This window comes from Haliaeetus albicilla, chromosome 28 (genome assembly GCF_947461875.1).
Source record: "Haliaeetus albicilla chromosome 28, bHalAlb1.1, whole genome shotgun sequence".
Classification (NCBI taxonomy): domain Eukaryota; kingdom Metazoa; phylum Chordata; class Aves; order Accipitriformes; family Accipitridae; genus Haliaeetus; species Haliaeetus albicilla.
Genome location: NC_091510.1, coordinates 6,885,067 through 6,903,493, shown reverse-complemented (window position 1 = coordinate 6,903,493; position 18,427 = coordinate 6,885,067). Strand labels below are relative to the sequence as shown.

Sequence of the window (18,427 nt, the reverse complement as noted above, 5' to 3'; positions counted from 1 at the left end):
GAGAACTTCCCGGTGCACTGTTATTTAAAGGTGAACCCAGGCAGGAAGCCTTATATAACTGGACACAATATCCCTCTGAATTAAGATTTTAAATTGCTTCAGGCAGACAACATATAAAATGTTGCCACAAGGCATGTGCTACAATTTGAAACTCCAATGTCTAATTAGAGCGGGGGGGGGTGGCACATTTTGAATCTACATAGTCCTTGATTTTAAAAAGATATTTCTTGTCTGTTTTTTTACATTTTCTAACTCTCAGCTACACCAGATGATACTCTAGATTTTTCTATTCTTCTCTCAGTAAAGGGCAGTGATGCCTAGCTGCATACATGTTTACAATCACTGCAGTGTTTTTTAAGTCTGTGCTGGTTTTTTTACTGGGATAGAGTTAATTTTCTCCATAGTAGCTAGTATGGGGCTATGTTTGGCTTTGTGCTGGAAGCAGTACTGATAACCCAGGGATGCACTGGAAGGTACCTGATCCATCCTAACATTCTAAACAGTCACAATGAAGAAAAGGCTCCAAGGAAGCAAAACAGTTTTATATTCACAGTTACGCATGCCACCAAGATAATTATTGGATCCCAGTGTTAAAGAAAGAAGTTTGAAGGGCTCTCCTCCAAAACTGATTATGTTCTAAGAATGACCAAATGTCAGGTAAATGCAAAAATGGAAAAATGTCTGAGCCAAAGGTATAAAGTCACATATATGTAACAATTTAGTATGAGGTTTGTTTCTTCAGAAAGCAATATTAAAATATCCTTCTCATCAGTCTTCCGCTCAGTCTTTACCAAATCTTCTATATTTTAGTTTAAAATGAATGTAAAAACACAGTTAATTCTGAGAGTTTTGTTGTGAAGTTCATTTAGTTCATAACAGAGTTCTGCTGCCCTGCTAAAATGGCAAAATCTCAAGATCAAACTCAGACTGAGACCCCAAACATCTGGCAAACAGCTGAACCATCTAAGAATCTGGCTTTCAGAAAAACCCAGCAACTTTCTAGAATGCATTAGTATTGCTGTTTACATTAAAAGTCCTCTGAAACTGCTAAGTAAAATTAATAGTATTTATTCATACTAGGAACTATGCCTTAAAACAGCCTGTAAAAATAATTTCAACTCTCAAATTTTAATAGCAGATTAAACTTAGTGAATATACTGAAGACCTTTATATGTGACCATACAGAGCTGTATTGGGTTTGTGTGGCAAGGTTTCGGTAGCGGGGGGGGCCACAGGGGTGGCTTCTGAGAGAAGCTGCGGAGTGAGGGTATGGGAGAGAAACAACCCTGCAGACCCCCAGGTCAGTGCAGAAGGAGGGGGAGGAGGTGCTCCAGGCGCTGGAGCAGAGATTCCCCTGCAGCCCGTGGGGAAGACCACGGTGAGGCAGGCTGTGCCCCCGTAGCCCGTGGAGGTCCACGGTGGAGCAGATCTCCACCTGCAGCCCATGGAGGACCCCACGCTGGAGCAGGGGGATGCCCAAAGGAGGCTGTGACCCCATGGAGAGCCCACGCTGGAGCAGGTTTGCTGGCAGGACTTGTGACACCCCCCACTGGAGCAGTCTGCTCCTGAAGGACTGCAGCCCGTGGGAAGGACCCACGTTGGAGAAGTTTGTGGAGGACCATCTCCCATGGGAGGGACCCCACGCTGGCGCAGGGAAGAGTGTGAGGTGTCTTCCCCCAGAGGAGGAAGGAGCGGCAGAGACAATATGTGATGAACTGATCATAACCCCCATTCCCTGTCCCCCTGCACCGCTGGGGTGGATAGGTAGAGAATTCAGGAGTGGAGTTATGCCTGGGAAGAAGGGAGGGGTGTGGGGAAGGTGTTTTCAGATTTAGCTTTATATCTCATTACCCTACCCTGGTTTGATTTTCAATAAATTAAATTAATTTTCCCTAAATCAAGTCTGTTTTGCCCATGATGGTAATTGGTTGAGTGGTGTCTCCTTGTCCTTATCTCAACCCAGAAGCTTTTTGTCATATCTTCTCTTCCCTCTCTAGCTGAGAGGGGAGTGATACAGCGGATTCGGTGGGCACCTGGCGTCCAGCCAGGGTCAACCCACCACAAGAGCACACTTTTTTAATTTCCATTTTTATCAGTTTTGAAATGTTATCGTGTACTTGCTGCACTTTATTTTTGGAATTTGTAATTTTATCATCTTTGAATTTTCCAGTTGATAATATCCTTATTTCAATTTAGATTTTATTTGTAAATTGAATTACTTGCTTCATCTCTTTCTTCTGTCTATATATCGTTCTCCTTTTCTATTCACTTCCATGTCTTCTTGGCTCTGTTGTCAAAATAAATATGAAGAACATTTTGTGCATAATTTATTAGAGTAAAACTATCTGCTCTTTCAGAAACATTTTAAGAAGTAAACCTTCAACACTTCTAGAAGCAACAGAAATAAAAATTTTTCATCCTAATATAATTCACCCATGTTTCAAAATGTTCTGTTCAAGTAAAAACCTCTAAAACCTTCCCAAGCAGATGTTTGAGAACCATGTGGTACTTGCACAAAGAAACCAAATATGGTAGGAAGCCTGGCAAGGGATTACAGAAGGTGGTTTTAGGTGCTTTTCATCTATGTGGTGCCTCAGCAGAATTTGCATCTCAGACTAGAATCAAAATGGCCTAATGCTGTGTTTGGAAGTGCCCTGGGTAAACTCATAGAAATACTGACAACTGGGCCATCTGGAGAGCTTTGAAACACAAAATTACAAAGTTGCACTTTTCTGAGCCAAGGGCTTTGGACTAGTCTCCTGGAGCAGACTCATACTCTCCAAAAGCTAACAAGACCACTTGGAAAAAGTGTTACTGACCATCTTCTATAAAATAAAGTAGCAGTAAAAGGATTCATCCAAGAAAAGGCAGTGCTTAACAGGGTTCAAACTTATCTCTTTGCCCTTTCAGGGAAGCACTTTCATAGCAAGCTAGAAGGCTAAGCTTGCCAGAACTGTGAGGATGCTCTACTAGTTCACATTTCGAACTGTGCAACCGCAGAGAAAACAACCTGTTAGGTCCGTGGGTGACACAGAGAGACTGGAGATAAGGAAATGTCACACTGAAGCACGGACTGCAGACTACAGGTTTGGCCACACTCCTATAGCCTCTGCTGTGCTTTATGCAGTGCTACAGGCCAAAACCCACTTCTTGTAGCTCCCTGCTTTAACGGCAGGTACGTATTTTGCTTTCTCGTCAGTAATATTGTAAAAAATGAGAAACCACAGGTTAGTTAACCAGGCAAAAGTACATGTCTGCAAACAAACAAAACCATTAACTGCTCTTTCAGACTACTCAGCATTGCTTAGACTCTTGCGGGTTTTGGTCGGGGAAGTTTTAAGAGCACTTTTACATGTTCTAGGTGGGGAGAGACATGTCCCTTTTACTAAAAAGACTGAACTGTAACAATTTCTATCAAACAGTTACCTGAATGGTTGTTTTAGACTTAGAGAATGTTTTTGCATGTGGATTTCTTTTCCTCTGACTTGGTGCATTGTAAGATCCTGAAGTATATTTGTCTGTAGAAAAAACATAGACGTTGTTTCTTAATTTCAGCTACGATTTCAGGAAAGACTCTCTTGGTCCGGTATGTGAATTAAATATTACATTAGCTGAAGTATCAATGAATGCATCGGGTGAATTGTATTCACCGCTGAAATACCAGCTAATATTAAATACAGACTCTCTCTCTAGTACTTTAGAGATCATTTGTCATCTTGCGGCATTTGCGTGAGGCTCACAGGATCTTCCAAATGAGGTGATTCTGCCACGGACATCCTTGACTTTAACAAAGTGAATGTTCCTGTGTTGAAAATCTTCCCAAAGGCATCAGTTGCTTTTAGATTAAACTAATCCGTAAACTAATCTCCTGTTTTATCCCTGCTTGTGAAAGCCCTAGATGCAAGGCAATATTATATTTTTTGTGCTAGACAGCTGATTTTGCAGGAGAGTAAGCTGCCTAATGACTAACCATTTTCTGTAAAATTTGATTAAAAAATAATATTATTAATGCTCTGGGTTTCTGTTAATTCTAGCTTAATTCCATTCATTCAAATTACTAATTCCACAATAATCCTGAAATTTTCAGTTCATACAGAACAAGTAAGTATTACCATAGTTTTCCATTTGGGTCCAGAATCTTCTAGTAGTATCAAGCTGATTCTTTTGCTTGGAGCCTTTCCAACCACGTGGCTCAGGTACTGCTGGAAAGAAAGGTAGCAAAAATGGTAACGGTTGTTCTTATGACAAAAATGCTGGTCACCTTTTTTTTTAAATGCTCTATGCTTTTTTTTAACCTGGAAATTTGGTAAGATGTATTCTTCACATTAAGAATGTTCTCTCTGTAACCTCTATACCAAGCTGTCCACATTTAATCAAAGCAACCATTAAAAGAAAAAACCCGCAACTATTCCTGCCCAAGACGAGGCAGTGATGTTGGGACTTGTTTCACTTACCTTTGTTCATCTGAAAGTAGGGGTTACTCTGTGTGAAGGAGGTTCCTTTTATTGGAAATTAAGACAGGGAAGCACCTCAAGGTGGAGATTCAACCCAGCTCAAGAGAGATGATGGAAACTGACAAGGTGAAATCAATTTCTTAGCTTATGATCACTGAAATTATTTACCACTAGATTTTTGGATGAAATGACAGATGACAATAAACCCCAATCATCCAGAGGTGAGGGTATTGGTATATTTGTGCCCATTGGAAAAACATTGCATGCATCCCTCTTTGCTGGGCAGAGAAGTGAATTCCTGCTATGAAGGTAGCTAAATTATTCTTTGTGAATATTCTGTCTGACCAACTGTAAAGCTTTATACAGCTTTACATGTCTGTCTGTGGATAGTGCTGCAGTCACTTAGACTGGATCAAATTAGACTGGACCAAATTTGCTCTTGCCCATATTTAGCCATAATTCAGTTCATATTCACATGCAGGGACAAATGGAAAGCAGCGTGATACAGACAGGTGTATTTGAGGCATTTTAAGACTCCTCTGTGAGCAGGAACCCACCTGTAGATCCACTGAACTTTGGTTCTTGGGTGGCGGTGACAGTACGGTAGACTACATATGCTGATCTTCGAGGTTCTGAAGAATTAAAGTAAGTCTTTCCTCCAGTTCCTCTCTCATAAGGAATATAAGAAGAAGCAGTTTCATCATCCTTCCTTTGACGCCTTTGTTGGTACCTTGGTTTGACTTTGGGGTCTGAAGTGCGAATTCCTGAAAGTGAAAGAACAAACTTAAGCAATAATGTTGTGCTACTACTCAAAATTTGACCTACTGCAGGAGGTTGGAAGACAAGATTCAAAAAATGGTCTTTGTGGACAGCCCTATGCAAATATAATCAGTTATTTTATTGACCATGTGATGTTCAGCATTGAGAAGCTGATGCTAAAGTATATTACCTCCGTTTTCAGAGGATCTGCAGTCTGTTCTGGGAATACTCTCTATTGGTCCTCTCCTTCCTATAGTCTCTCCTTCTCTCTTTGTATTATTCAGTTTTGTAGGAATTGCATTACCATCACCTGGAAAGGCAACAGAAAGAAGGTTTTAGCTGCTTGTGTGTAAGCAGCACACGGAATGGCACTGCCATTCTCTTCCCCCCGCCTCGATGAGCTAGCGATTGGTTCAGTGCAATTTCCTTTAACCTCTTGTTTTATAGTCTTCTTTCTCTGTTTTTAGTTATTTGGATCCTGTCTAGTGTAACTGAGCACCTGACGCTTAACTCTCATGCTTTCTAAGAAAATACCATAACGCACAGGTTGAAGAAGACTGTGGCTGCAAAGTAAAGAGCCAGCTACAAATTACCTGCTCATTCGTTAGTCCCTCACTTTTCATGAATGATATTTATGAGCCCTATCCAATTGAGTTTATGGTATTTTCAAGATGCATGTCATCATAGTACCTAAAGCCTCTGAGAACTCAGTTGAGGCAATGCTTTGGGGAAACATCTCTGAATGTATCTGTCTTTTCAGACTGTCTTAAATGCAGCCCTGAACACAATCCCCTCATGCACTACTGTCCTCTGAGTGCTGACTACCTGCCCAGATACATCCTTTCTCTGCACTGCACAGGTGGTACATGGACCTCTGCAACATCCACGGTTGAGCCCATGGAAACCAATGCACTCCGAAGGACACCTTCTGGCTGAACGATGAATTACCTCTTCTGTCTGTAGCATCTAGATGCATCCTGGACACGGGCGGTTCGTGAACGTAACAAAATACTAGAAATGATGCGGCTAAACTTGGAAGAGCCTTGGTTGCGCAGGTAAGCCCGCTTCAAACTACAAACAGAACTTCACAAGGGGAGTTGCAGTATGAAGCAACCACAGTGCTCTTCACCTGCCCCCTGCTACTCTGCAGGAAGACATGGCTTTGCCTGTTCTTCCCTTTCTCCTGCTAATGTAAATAAGCGCTTTTGGTTCCCCTCAGTTCAGGCCAGAATGCAGCAGAAATTCTGTACTTCTGCTTCAGTTTGGGGGCTGGTTTAAAGCCCAAACAATCATAAATCCAGCCCAGTCCAAACTCCAGTGAAATTCCAGGTGTGGAAAAATACCATGCAAAGCAAGACCATTCTTTCATCCCCTGCCGGGAAGAAAAAAGTTGAACGAGAAACGCTTCTTGAAAGGAAACTGAAATTCTACTGCACAATTACTGCTACTACTATCAATATTTGCAGTAGGCTGAGAAGTTAAAGGTGGACTATTATGAGGCTTCTTAAATATTTCCAAAGAATAAATCACATAAAAGATGCTGTAAAAGTGGGGATCAGTGTATTTGTGCCCATCGGCACATCGTTGCATTCATCCCTCTTTGCTGGGCAGAGAAGTGAATTCCTGCTATGAAGGTGGCTCTATTAGTGTTTGTGAATATTCTGTAAAGCTTTATGAAGCTTTACATTTCCATCTGTGGATAGTGCTGCAATCTACTTACGAAAATTATGCTGGATCAAATTTACTCTTGCCCATATTTAGGCATAAATCTGTTCATATTCACATGCAGGGACAAATGGAAAGCAGCGCGATACAGACGGGTGTATTTGAGGCATTTTAAGACTCCTGTGTGAGCAGGAACCCACCTGTAGACCTGTTGAACTTTGGTTCTTGGGTGATGGTGACAGTAGGGTAGAATGCAAGTGCTGATCTTCGAGGTTCTGAAGAACAGAAGTAAGTCTTTCTTCCAGTTTCTCTCTCATAAGGAATATAAGAAGAAGCAGTTTCATCATCCTTCCTTTGACGCCTTGGTTGGTACCTTGGTTTGGCTTTGGGGTCTGAAGCGTGGATTCCTAAAAGTGAAAGAACAAACTTAAGCAATAATGTTGTGCTACTACTCCAGATTTGACCTATTGCAGGACACTGGGGGCTGGAAGATGAGATAGTCCAGTTGAAATATGGATTGTCCATATTTGACACCAAGAACAGAAATTCAATAGGTAGTGCTAAATCATCTAACAGTTTAAAAAGCAACAATGAGGAAGGCAACTGTTTTCTCAAAATACCTTTGCCTGTTCCTGTATTAGGTGAATTTCTTGGCTCCTCAGATATCCCTTTCTCTTCCTGTACTTCTTGATAGTGATGGCTCTCTACCAGCTCAGTGTGGTTGGTTTCTGCGGGATTAAAATAGCAAGTATTTACTTCTTTAAAAAGCATGCAAAATTTTCATATCCAAAAATGCAGTGATATATTTCCTCTTGCAGAGTTCATGGTCACAAAATCTTGAAAACAAAGTCAAAAATTGACTGTAAACACAAAGACTAATGCTACTTTGAACTCGTACAATGGCTTTGACCAGTGCTGGCTCAGAATTCTTCTCATTATGAATTAGGAAATATTCATTAATACTGTACTCTATGCTTTTTCCTGAATGTAGCTAATGATAAAGACATATATTACAAGGTGTATTCATGTATTTGTTACTGATCCCTCATCTGTAGTCTAAATATATCTAAATACTTGCCAGATATAGCTTATCAAAGCTATTTTAATATGAAACATTTTACGTGTAGAAGTAAGAAGGAAATAATTCTGCCCAGTTCTATTGAGCAATTTAGGCTGGAAAAAGTGTCAGTTAAAAGTGCATGACATGGAGACAATTTTTCCATTCCCTTTTTTGTATTAGCACATCATCCTATTCAAAGCTGTTTTACATAAAACAGTATTATCAAGATTTTATCCCTGAAATTTACATGAAATATACAACAACTATTATTTTTTTGATTAAAAGTAGCAGGTCTTATTTCTGCCTAGCAATTTTTGATGACTGATCTACTGATTGCTCTGGTGTCTTGTTACCTTAAGAACATAACTCTCTCCTAATATGGCATCGTATATTACTTATTCAGTAAAAAATCGAACACAGATTTCTTTCAGTCATGGCACTTGCTCAAGAATGAAGGTGAAACCTAATGAAGGGGGTAAATATGTATTAATTTGTATTCCTTTGACCTTAATTATGTTGGATCAAGCCCAACAGTCAAAACAAAATGGAACTCTCTTGTTACTTCTTTTAGAAGACAGTTAAAGGGGGTATTTACTTAATCTCAATTTAGTTATAGAAAAGTTTGATGTGTCACTACATTTCATCATCCAGACACCCAAGACAGCCAGCAGAGAGCGCGAACACCTCTGGGCGAGTGACTCATCTCACCTTCCTGTGGCACTATCTTACAATGCAATAAACAGCCCCGTAAGAGTGCCTGTCTCTCCATTTAACAACGGAGATCCTGGATGAGACATTTCAGCTACACACCTCGCCTTAGGGTGGATAAAGTTAGACTACATAAATCTTGACCGTTGACCTGGTTTCAGCTGGGATAGAGTTAACCACGACAACCGTGAAGAAAAATTACATGAAAGACCTATGTTGTGTATCTCAGGAAAGTACATATAGGGTTAATAGCCCATTTCTACCTTTTCCATCTACAATCGATGCAGGTAGTCACCACATGTGTGACACTATTTATGTATATCTGTACGAGGGAAAATTAAGTAAGTTTTTTTATGCTCTTTGTAATATGCTTTTATTGTCACTAAATTAAAGAAGCGAGGAGGAGGGGCAAGCTATGTAATAGTTTCTCCCTGTGACAGTAATTTAAAAGTGGTAAACATTGTCCAAGAAGATGAAAAGTACTTGCCTTTCTGCAAGTGTTGCTCAGTAGCTTCCAAGGGCAATAGCTCATTTTCCCGAGGTGCAGACACAGTTTTTGTTGATTGGTGTTCGTGGGGGTACTGAATCCCGTAATACTCTCCTAAACATACCCCAAGAGGGAAAAAAACCCCAAAGTTTACTATATTGGCAGCACTGCTGTTTAGGAAAGAGTGACTAGTTTCATATTTACCAGACTTATAGCATATTTCCTTTATTGCTCTTTCCTCTTCAAGATCTGCAGCAGTCCTAGGCACCCACTCAGGAACACCTGTAGGAAATATTTTTAAAAGATTACTAGGTAGCTATACAAAGACCTTCAACAATTCTTAATAATCTAGGACCATAGTGACTTTCATTTTGGTCACGGTTGGTTTTTTTTCTGACTGTGACCTCTGCTTCTGGACAGAAAAATGATTCCTTAATACTGGGTATTTCCAAGTGCAATGGAACTGCAGTTACAACCCATACTAAGAAGCTAATGTTTGTTGATTTAAAAGGATTCCAAACCACCTTCAGTGCTCATTTTGAAAATGATCCTTCATTTACACCCAAAAGGAAATCTTCTGATTAAACATGTCACCAGGGAGTGCTTGTCGCAAAACCTCTGCCCAAAGTTACTGTCATGTAATGTCTGCCGGCAGAGCTGCTGAAGTGAGCGCTCCTTACCTGTCTCAGTGAAGGCTCCTAAGGCTAGCAGAGCCCTGCTTTTGATACCATTTAAGTTAACATGGCTTACTCAGACTGAAGCTGAGTTAGGAAGCACTAACAGGCAGCCCTGCCAGCCAACCTGAAGGGCAGGTGTAAAGCGAAAAGCAGCTTGGGGCTGCCTGAGAACTAGCACAGTAATGTGCAGAGTGCACACGTGAGAGTAGGTCTTTCTCTCACTTTCAGTCTCTGGGAATGTGCAATTCATTCTTTCCCTATGCATCTCTGGTCTCTCAGGCAATGGTTTAACAACATGGAAAAAAATTGGAAAAAGAAAATAAAATAAATATATACACACTCACATTCAGTTAAACTAGTTAAGATTTTTGTATGGATTCTCTTTGCCAGATTTAAGACGAACTTCCTGTAGTAAAATGAGACTGCCTATAGGGTTTAGGAAGTCAGTCAAACAAATTACTTAAGTTAAAGTCACACAACTGTCTTTTGTAAACAAACCTGTGACTTCACCTTCAGTGATGAGTGTGTACAGCCCCTGCTCAAAAGTTTGTTTCCCAGAAAAGCAGTGCTTCCTAAACCTGTAATTTGGCCCCTGAATTTTGAGAAATTTGAAGAGTATTTGATGGTCGTCTGAATTGTGGATCACGTTTGAAACTCTGTTTAATGAGGAAGAGGTATGTGAATTCTGCCACTATTGAAATATACAGCTAGCCATTTCACAGGAGTTGGAAAACGTTGCCTCACTCACATCTGGTGACGAGCAGTTCCAATATTTCAGGGATTAGCTGGAAACTATTTCAAAAACTTGTCAACAACTCTTCTCTAAAAATGTGATGGTTATTATAAGAAGTCAGTTGTGAAGTACATTGCAAGAGTTGAAAAAATCCATCCTACTTGCTTGTCAAAGAAAGAAAAAACCCGCTTACGATTCTCTTCCTCTTTATCATCCTCTTCATCGTCCTCTTCATCATCGTCATCATCATTGATGTTTATAATCACTGGAGGATGAATTGGTAGTACAATATTCTTTTGGTTTCTGAGTAATTCTTGACAATGCGCTGGAGGCAGAATCCCTCCTTGGATACCCTGTTGCAGTGGGGCACCTGCAGAAAAGAGCATTGTATTTATTTTGTTAGGCAGGAACTAGAATATCAAATCCAGGCTCAGACCAGCAGGTATAGTTTTGAAATCATTATCATGCTGGAGGAGTCATTAAATAGACAGATTGTGCCTTTTAGGAAAAATCTTCTGTGGAGGCTGGCAAAAGAGCATCTTCCCACTACAGAAGGTGTGAAAAAACAGGTAGATATTTACAACATAGGGAAACACGCGATTAGTAATACCTGGGCTGAAGTGAGTAAGGCAGTTTAGGACCCCACCTGTGAAAATATTTTAAACATGCCGAGTAATAGGCAGGCCTGTAGACCTCCCCATGGCATCAATTGTGAAGAATTTAGCAGCGCTAAGCACGGGATTACCTATTTTTGGCTTGTAGACATTTTTTTTCTATTAGAATTTTCTGAATGACAACTCTTTCTCTTACTCGGTACAAAATGTAGATTTTGAGAAGGAATATGAAGTTCATGAAAATAATGTACACTTAATTAGAAGACAATCAGGAAAGATACTCTTTTCCTTAGGAATTTACCCGTGATGATTGCCACAAAAGTATTTCAGTACTGGGATAGCATTTTGGGAGAGCCAGGAAATGCAACAGACTGAAAATAAAAATGATGAAAAATGGTGAGCCTATTTGTACTGTTCAAGCTGACCAGTTTGCAACTATAGATACAATCAGGATTGAAGTTGGGTATTTTTTCCGCTTTTAAAGAAAAAGATGAAGCATGGGCATTTTATTTTAGTTCAGTTGTTGTTATTCTTGTGCATCTCTTGCTTGTCTATGAGCAGCATGCGTTATTGTATTAGACCCGTTTTAATAACGCTACTGCAGATCAGATTTGTCATATCTCCTGCAAGAGAAAGTAAGATACAACATTTTAACCTGATAGAGCCTTTTTCGCTGTCCAGAACAGGATATTATTAGCTCTGGGAAGGGTAAGACAAATCAAGCTTGAATTAGTTTAACAAGATTTGTAAGTATTGAAACGAATAAATGCAGTTTTAATGTTTGCAATGTTATTGTGGAGCACACGGACTTTGAATTTATACGTACTGCAGTACAGAGTAAAAGGCTTGGGTCCATTTTCTCGTTTGGATTGTTGAATGTTGCTCTTACACAGGATACCCTCGTCCACAGTGCCTCTTGGGCACAGTCTCTGACTCACACCGCACCCAAAAGCGTGCCTATGTGATGTTTACGACAGCACTAGGTGCCAGGGACTGACGCTGTGGCTGTGGGAACTGTACTAAAAGCCATAGGGGCACTCACAGAAACAACACTCAAGTTCTTGCCTTGGTCCTGTGTGGTTAGTTAGGCTCCACATGCCCAGGTATGACAGGCTACCTTTTCCTGGGGGATTTTCAGGAACAGAAGGTGTTTGCTTCTGACTAGAGGTCTTTGTGGACTTCTCTTATGACACCTGTCTCCAGCTCTGGCAATAAGCCCCACGAACAACTCTGGTTTAGTCCACTTGTTCGTGTATCCATGACAAGTCATGCTGCCTTGCTCTCACTCCTCTTTCTGCCTGATTTCTGACATCTGTCTTGGTTCCCTGCCCTGGACTCTTACCCTGTTCCAGGCTCCAGCTGTCTACCAGGACTCCTGGCAGACAAGAGCTCCTTTCTGAAAGGACTGAGGGAAAAAAACAACTTCAAATGGCGGGTTTTTCCCTAAAGAGTTGTGCTGCGTTACACACTATTACTGTACTTCAGTAGCCTGCACCCAATGTTCAAGCCTGACAGGCTTATTCAGAACGATGAACTGGAAATACATCTGCGCACATGGCACTGTAATCTTATGTTATCTATAGAAGGGGTGTCTCATCCATGTAACATGTTGTGCTCTATCAACAGATGTTGCTGCTAGTGGCCCTACCAACCTCCTCCCCCCACCACACACACTACTTTTCATTTCTCTTAAACGATTGCCTGCCTACTAACCATTTTCATTGCTAGAGGGATTTCATCTAGCAAATACGCAAGGAAAGCAACATTTTTACTCCACGGGTCTCAGCAACCTAAATTGCCACTTGTGACTTCATCTTTCACGTCCCTCATAGTTCCAAAGATCCGTAACATGAGAGCTAAAAAAATTCATGTGGCAACCCTATTCAAATGCCAATACAATTCCTTTCTTGGCCTTCAACTTGCTGGGAGAGCAGGTCGTACCTGATTGATTTGCCACAGTACATTTCTGGGCCTTAATATATATTACGTAAGCACCGGAAGGACATTTTTGTGTATTTACTTGCTCTAATGCACAAATTGTTGAGAAAATATTTTTACTCACTGTTGGTAGGCGGCAAAAAAAGTCCATTTATGTTACGAGGTTTGCTATGATGGAAGGCACAGTTGAACCTCACACAGCCTACGGGTTGTGTTTCCCAGAAACAGGGGACGTTGCTGTATTTTCGCTGCAGGAGAAAACAGTTTTCAGATACTGTAAATATAACAATAAAAATGGACTAAGTGGCTTCTTACATGGTGCACCACTGTGAACACCTGACTATGATTTTGTGGGACCACGTTCTGACATTTTAGAAGATCTAAAGTTATCTCTAAAGTTATCTTAAGCTCCAGGTAGCTCTAAAGCTGTCTTGAGTTAGGTCAGTGGAGCTTTCAGGAGGTAAAGCAGTGTGCTTACTACACTGCAGACTTGTCCTGAGATTCTGGGAAGAAAAAAAAACTATTAGTCACTTAATGGACACGTGGCGGAGTTTCCTTTCCTGCACAATGGGATAATCAGGTCAATCTCAGATGAAATCTGCTGTACAAGTGCCAATCTTAACACTAGTGCTCTCCTACTGTTAAAGGACCCAGGTCCTTGGGAAAATAAGGAGTAAGAAACAAAACCCAGAAAGATTCCCAACAAAACCTGAAAAAATAAAAATTTGGGAACTTGCAAGCCTCGTACAGACTTGTCAGACTTCGATTTCAAAACACGGGAGAAAATCTTTTGTTCCAGTTCCCATTGGGAATGTCAACTCAGCAGAAGAAAGTCACTTTTGTTTTCAGACTAAAAACCGTGCTTGAAGGGACTTGCTCCTTTCTACCTTTATTTCAATATCTCTCAATCTGCCAAACAGATGTGAACATCTCCCCTGTCTCCATAAGGAGCACTCAGAATCACAGCCAAGAGGTTTTTCACAGTGGCAGAACCTGCACCTGGAACCCTCATGAGGAATATGACTTTGTGGGTAAGTCACACTAGATTCCCATAACCTAGTGGTTGCCTTAAACATGAATCTCCTCTTTTGAAACGTTTTGGTTTTGATTCATGGGGGAGATGATGCAGTAGTCCACGTGTAACGGTACTACGGTGACAAGCATTTGCAAGTTACTGCAAATACTCAGGATTTGATGTTGTGAGACAACTGTCATTACTCCCTGCTCACAGCATCTCCCAGCTGTTTTGATACATGACAAACAGAAGCCTCATGGGAGCAAAAGAATATCTACAAGATTTGTTTAATTATTTGTTTAATTATCGCTGCTTTCCTCATAGATACACTCCCACTGCTGCTCTCCCTCTATCGCTCAATATGTCACCAGCTAAAAAGTCTGCACAATATTGGAGAGAAAGCACTTTCATAACGAGGGTCACTTTTGTTAGTCATACTTAAAATTATTTTTCTGTATCTCTGCCTTATTAAAGTTTACAGATATTAGCGTCATCTCTGACTATGGAATTCACTTCTCCTTATAACCTGAGGTATCTTCCTCAAGCACATGATAAACTCATAATTCCAAAGAGGCAAGTGCTCATGGCCATTACCCTGAACGTGTGAACTCAGGTTTCTATGTCCTGGATATGAACTCCATCCCAGCCGAGTGCTGGAAATGCCAGGTTGATGGTCATTTCTGCGTGAGTTTGTGTGTGGTTTTTTAAAGGAAAACAAAATCACGCTGGGAACTATTTGAATACTTGAAGGTAAGTTTCACCCAGTTCCAGACATTAACAGCTGGGTCTCGGAGCAGCATCTCCAAAGCGTGCCAATTTTGGACTGGAGTCAGTACAACCGGGCCATCCCCTGAGACACGTTGGGGTCTGGAGCCAAAGCCCACCTCCCAGGCACTGACGCCTAAATCCCTGGTGCTGAAATGGATGCAGTAACGGATGCAAATATTACATAATGAGCCTCCCTTTCAGCATGGGTATATCAAGAAAATCAAGGACACAAACCACTCTAAAATCTACAGCATTTACCTGTGCATAGGGGGAGTGAAAATGGGAATAACGGTCATTCCCAACTGCGGCCATTTTCACCACTGGTACTTCTCCTCCACTCTCAGTACCGGCCGAACATACATGAAAACGTTAAAGCTGTCAACATCCAGGCAAATCGTAATCTTAGCCTGAAAGCGGTAGTTTTCTTTCAAAATCTGGGCCTTCAGAACCTTAGCCGCGCTTCTTCTTTGAAACAAAACTCCACCAGACAGCAAAAGACACTTGAACGGAGGAGCTGCTGCCTTCTCCTGGCTTGCGGAACCTACAAAGGCAGTTGCTGGCCGGTATAGAATGTTAGCCTTCGGCTGTTGCCAGGGGCTCCTCCAGTCCATGACATCAGCATGGTGGTGCTCTGCGACCTGTCCGGCTTGAACTTCTTCGTTTATCTCCATTGCTTCAGAGTAAAATAGGGAAGATTGGACCCTTTCAAAGAGTCTCCCGGTGCCTCTTTAACGTAAAACGGAGCAAAGCCATATGGCAGGGTTTAAATAATGCCCAACTCCTTGCCGCAGGAACTGTGGTCTTGGAAACAAATCTTTGATACCACAAAGACAAATCTTACTTTTTGACTACTTTTTAATCAAAATCCTGGTGCCCAGTGTGTTTTTTCTTACTGTACCTCTTTCTTTGGACGGAGGAGCTTGCTCCTTCCTGCCAGTACACTGTTGGCTGTTAACTGCTTCCACTGTTGGGGTTCATTGCTTTTTCTTGCTTCCATGGTGGCCACTGCCACAGCTAAAGCAGAAAGACCAGCGTACACTTGTGTCCCTAATTAACACCTCTGTTCCCATGCAGGTCCTAGGCTGCCTCTGAACAAAAAATGCCTCGTGAGGGAAAGAAAGTTTCAGTCCCAGCAAATGGTAAGGCATACTGTCATCCCCAGGACAGGGGGTCAGATTTACAACACTGAGAGACATCAGTGACTCGGAGATGAACGCTTCAGAGCACTGTTAGAACAAAGCCTGGGAACGTTTCAAGTGAAACATCAAAGGCAGCGCAGAAAGGAGAAGGAGCCGCGAGCTCAGGAGAGAAGGATGCCATCGCTTGAAGATCATTAGGATACAGAAGCCAAAGAGAAGGGAGGTAGATACAAGGCAGAATTCAAGAAAGAGGAGTAGTGGTTCCTAGCACCACCAGAAGTGCACGTGACTGGTGGTTCCTTGGAAAAAACCAGCACCACTGGACTGGATGGACTCATCCCCAGAGCACACCTGTACTGTACGCCACTGGTCTGCCGGTGGGCACGGTGACTGATGCGTCCGTGAAAAGCTGGCACCAGTGAGCCTGTGGGCACAACCGGTACAAGGCTGGCTCAGCCAAGCTGGGGAAGAAGTACGAAGCCATTGAAATGACTGGAAGCCTCCTCGTCTCTCTAGGAGCCTACCAAATTGTTTGTAACTTGAGTATCAGCGGGTGGCCCCTTGAAGACTAACTGCAAAGGGAAATACCGTATGCCTGGCCACCGGGACTTTGTCACTGGAAGAAAGGGATTTCGACAGGAATGACGTCACCAAAGTACCGAATGAAACTGCTGACTGGGATGGAGGTGGGGAGTACTGGCGAGACCTGTGAACGGAGAAGCGATGTGAAAACGCTCCCACAGTTCCGTAAGCCCTGCAACTGACTGGGGGGGCACAGGGGAAGGAAAATTCAGGAGAGCAGATGAGGGCCATGAATAATGAACTGTCAGGGGGCAGGAGCAGCCAGAGGCAGACTGTGTTAACACTGCCAAGGGCTATCCAGACAGGGGCTCTTTGTAGCTGCATGGCTGTGCCTGAAGGAGGCACAGAAGAAGGTACGGTCAGGAAGAATTAATTCTGTATTGGGTTTGTGTGGCAAGGTTTCAGTAGCGGGGGGGGTCACAGGGAGGGCTTCTGAGAGAAGCTGCTAGAAGCTTCCCCATGTCCGACAGAGCCCATGCCAGCCAGCTCCAGGACAGACCCACCGCTGGCCAAGGCCGAGCCCACCAGCAACGGCAGTAGCACCTCTTTGATAACATATTTAAGAAGGGAAAAAAAGGTTGCCAGGACTCAGAAACTGCAGCCGGAGAGCAGAGTGAGGGTATGGGAGAGAAACAAGCGTGCAGACCCCCAGGTCAGTGCAGAAGGAGGGGAGGAGGTGCTCCAGGCGCCGGAGCAGAGATTCCACTGCAGCCCATGGTGAAGACCACGGTGAGGCAGGCTGCGCCCCGCAGCCCGTGGAGGTCCACGGTGGAGCAGATCTCCACCTGCATCCCATGGAGGACCCCATGCCGGAGCAGGGGGACACCCTAAGGAGGCTGTGACCCCATGGAGACCCCACGCTGGAGCAGGCTCCTGGCTGGACCTGTGGCCCCGTGGAGAGAGGAGCCCACGCTGGAGCAGGTTTGCTGACAGGACTTGTGACCCCCCACGCTGGAGCAGTCTGCTCCTGAAGGACTGCAGCCTGGGGAAGGGACCCACGCTGGAGGGGGTTCGTGGAGGACCGTCTCCCGTGGCAGGGACCCCATGCCGGCGCAGGGGAAGAGCGTGAGGAGGAAGGAGCGTCAGGGACAATGCCTGAGGAGCTAATGGCAAACCCCGTCCCCCTGTGCCGCTCGGTGGGAGGAAGGAGAGAAAATTGGGAGCAAAGCCGAGCCCGGGAAGCAGACAGGGCTCCGGGGCAGGCATTTTCAGGCTGGGTTTGGCCTTCTCATTACCCTGCCGGGCTTCCATTGGCAATAAACGGAACGGCCGTCCCCGAGCGAGCCAAGTCTGCTCTGCCCGAGCTGGCGGTGGGCGAGGGATCTCGGCCCAGGAGCCCTCTGAGGAGCTGCCCAGCCCAGGAGGGTAGCGAGCGGGTGAGCAGGCGCCTGCTGTCCCGCCGGGTCAAGCCACCGCAGACGCCGAGGTGTACTGGGGAACCAGGGGAGGCACAGGCAGAACCGGAGAGGTGCCGACACCCTGGGGACAGGGCATCCCTGCCCCCGGCCCGGGCGTGCGGCTCCCCGGGGAAGCAGAGAAGACATCCCCGGGGAACTTGGGCTGCCCGGCCCGGGGAACGGCCGAGGGCCAACGGCCGACAACGGCCAACGGCCTCGGCGCGGGAGCCAGCCGCCGCCTCAGGCCGGCGCCTCAGAGCACAGCTGGCGCGGCGCGGCCGTGCCGCGGCGGGAACCGCCGCTGCCGAGAGCGGAGCCGCCCCGGGCTCGGTCCCGGGGTCGGGCTGGACGGTGGAGAGCGGCGGAGCCACCGCCTTGCCGCGGGCTGAGGGAGAAAGGCGGCCGAAAGGAGGCGGCCGCCGCCGCGCCGC

The 18,427-nt window shown here is 43.9% G+C and overlaps 1 protein-coding gene across 1 annotated transcript; it reads right to left on the bottom strand.

The window, feature by feature from the left end:
* Window positions 1-1,776: 1,776 nt before the first annotated feature.
* On the bottom strand, window positions 1,777-15,174 carry C28H12orf50 (chromosome 28 C12orf50 homolog). Its single transcript, XM_069773288.1, has 10 exons — window positions 15,137-15,174; window positions 14,835-15,025; window positions 13,220-13,369; window positions 10,737-10,913; window positions 9,338-9,415; window positions 9,134-9,247; window positions 5,404-5,523; window positions 5,012-5,218; window positions 3,427-3,518; window positions 1,777-2,287 (listed from the first exon to the last, which is right to left on the bottom strand). Exons 1-10 carry the CDS (start codon window positions 15,172-15,174, stop codon window positions 2,225-2,227), a joined length of 1,230 nt encoding a protein of 409 aa, XP_069629389.1. The 3' UTR covers window positions 1,777-2,224.
* Window positions 15,175-18,427: the final 3,253 nt, after the last annotated feature.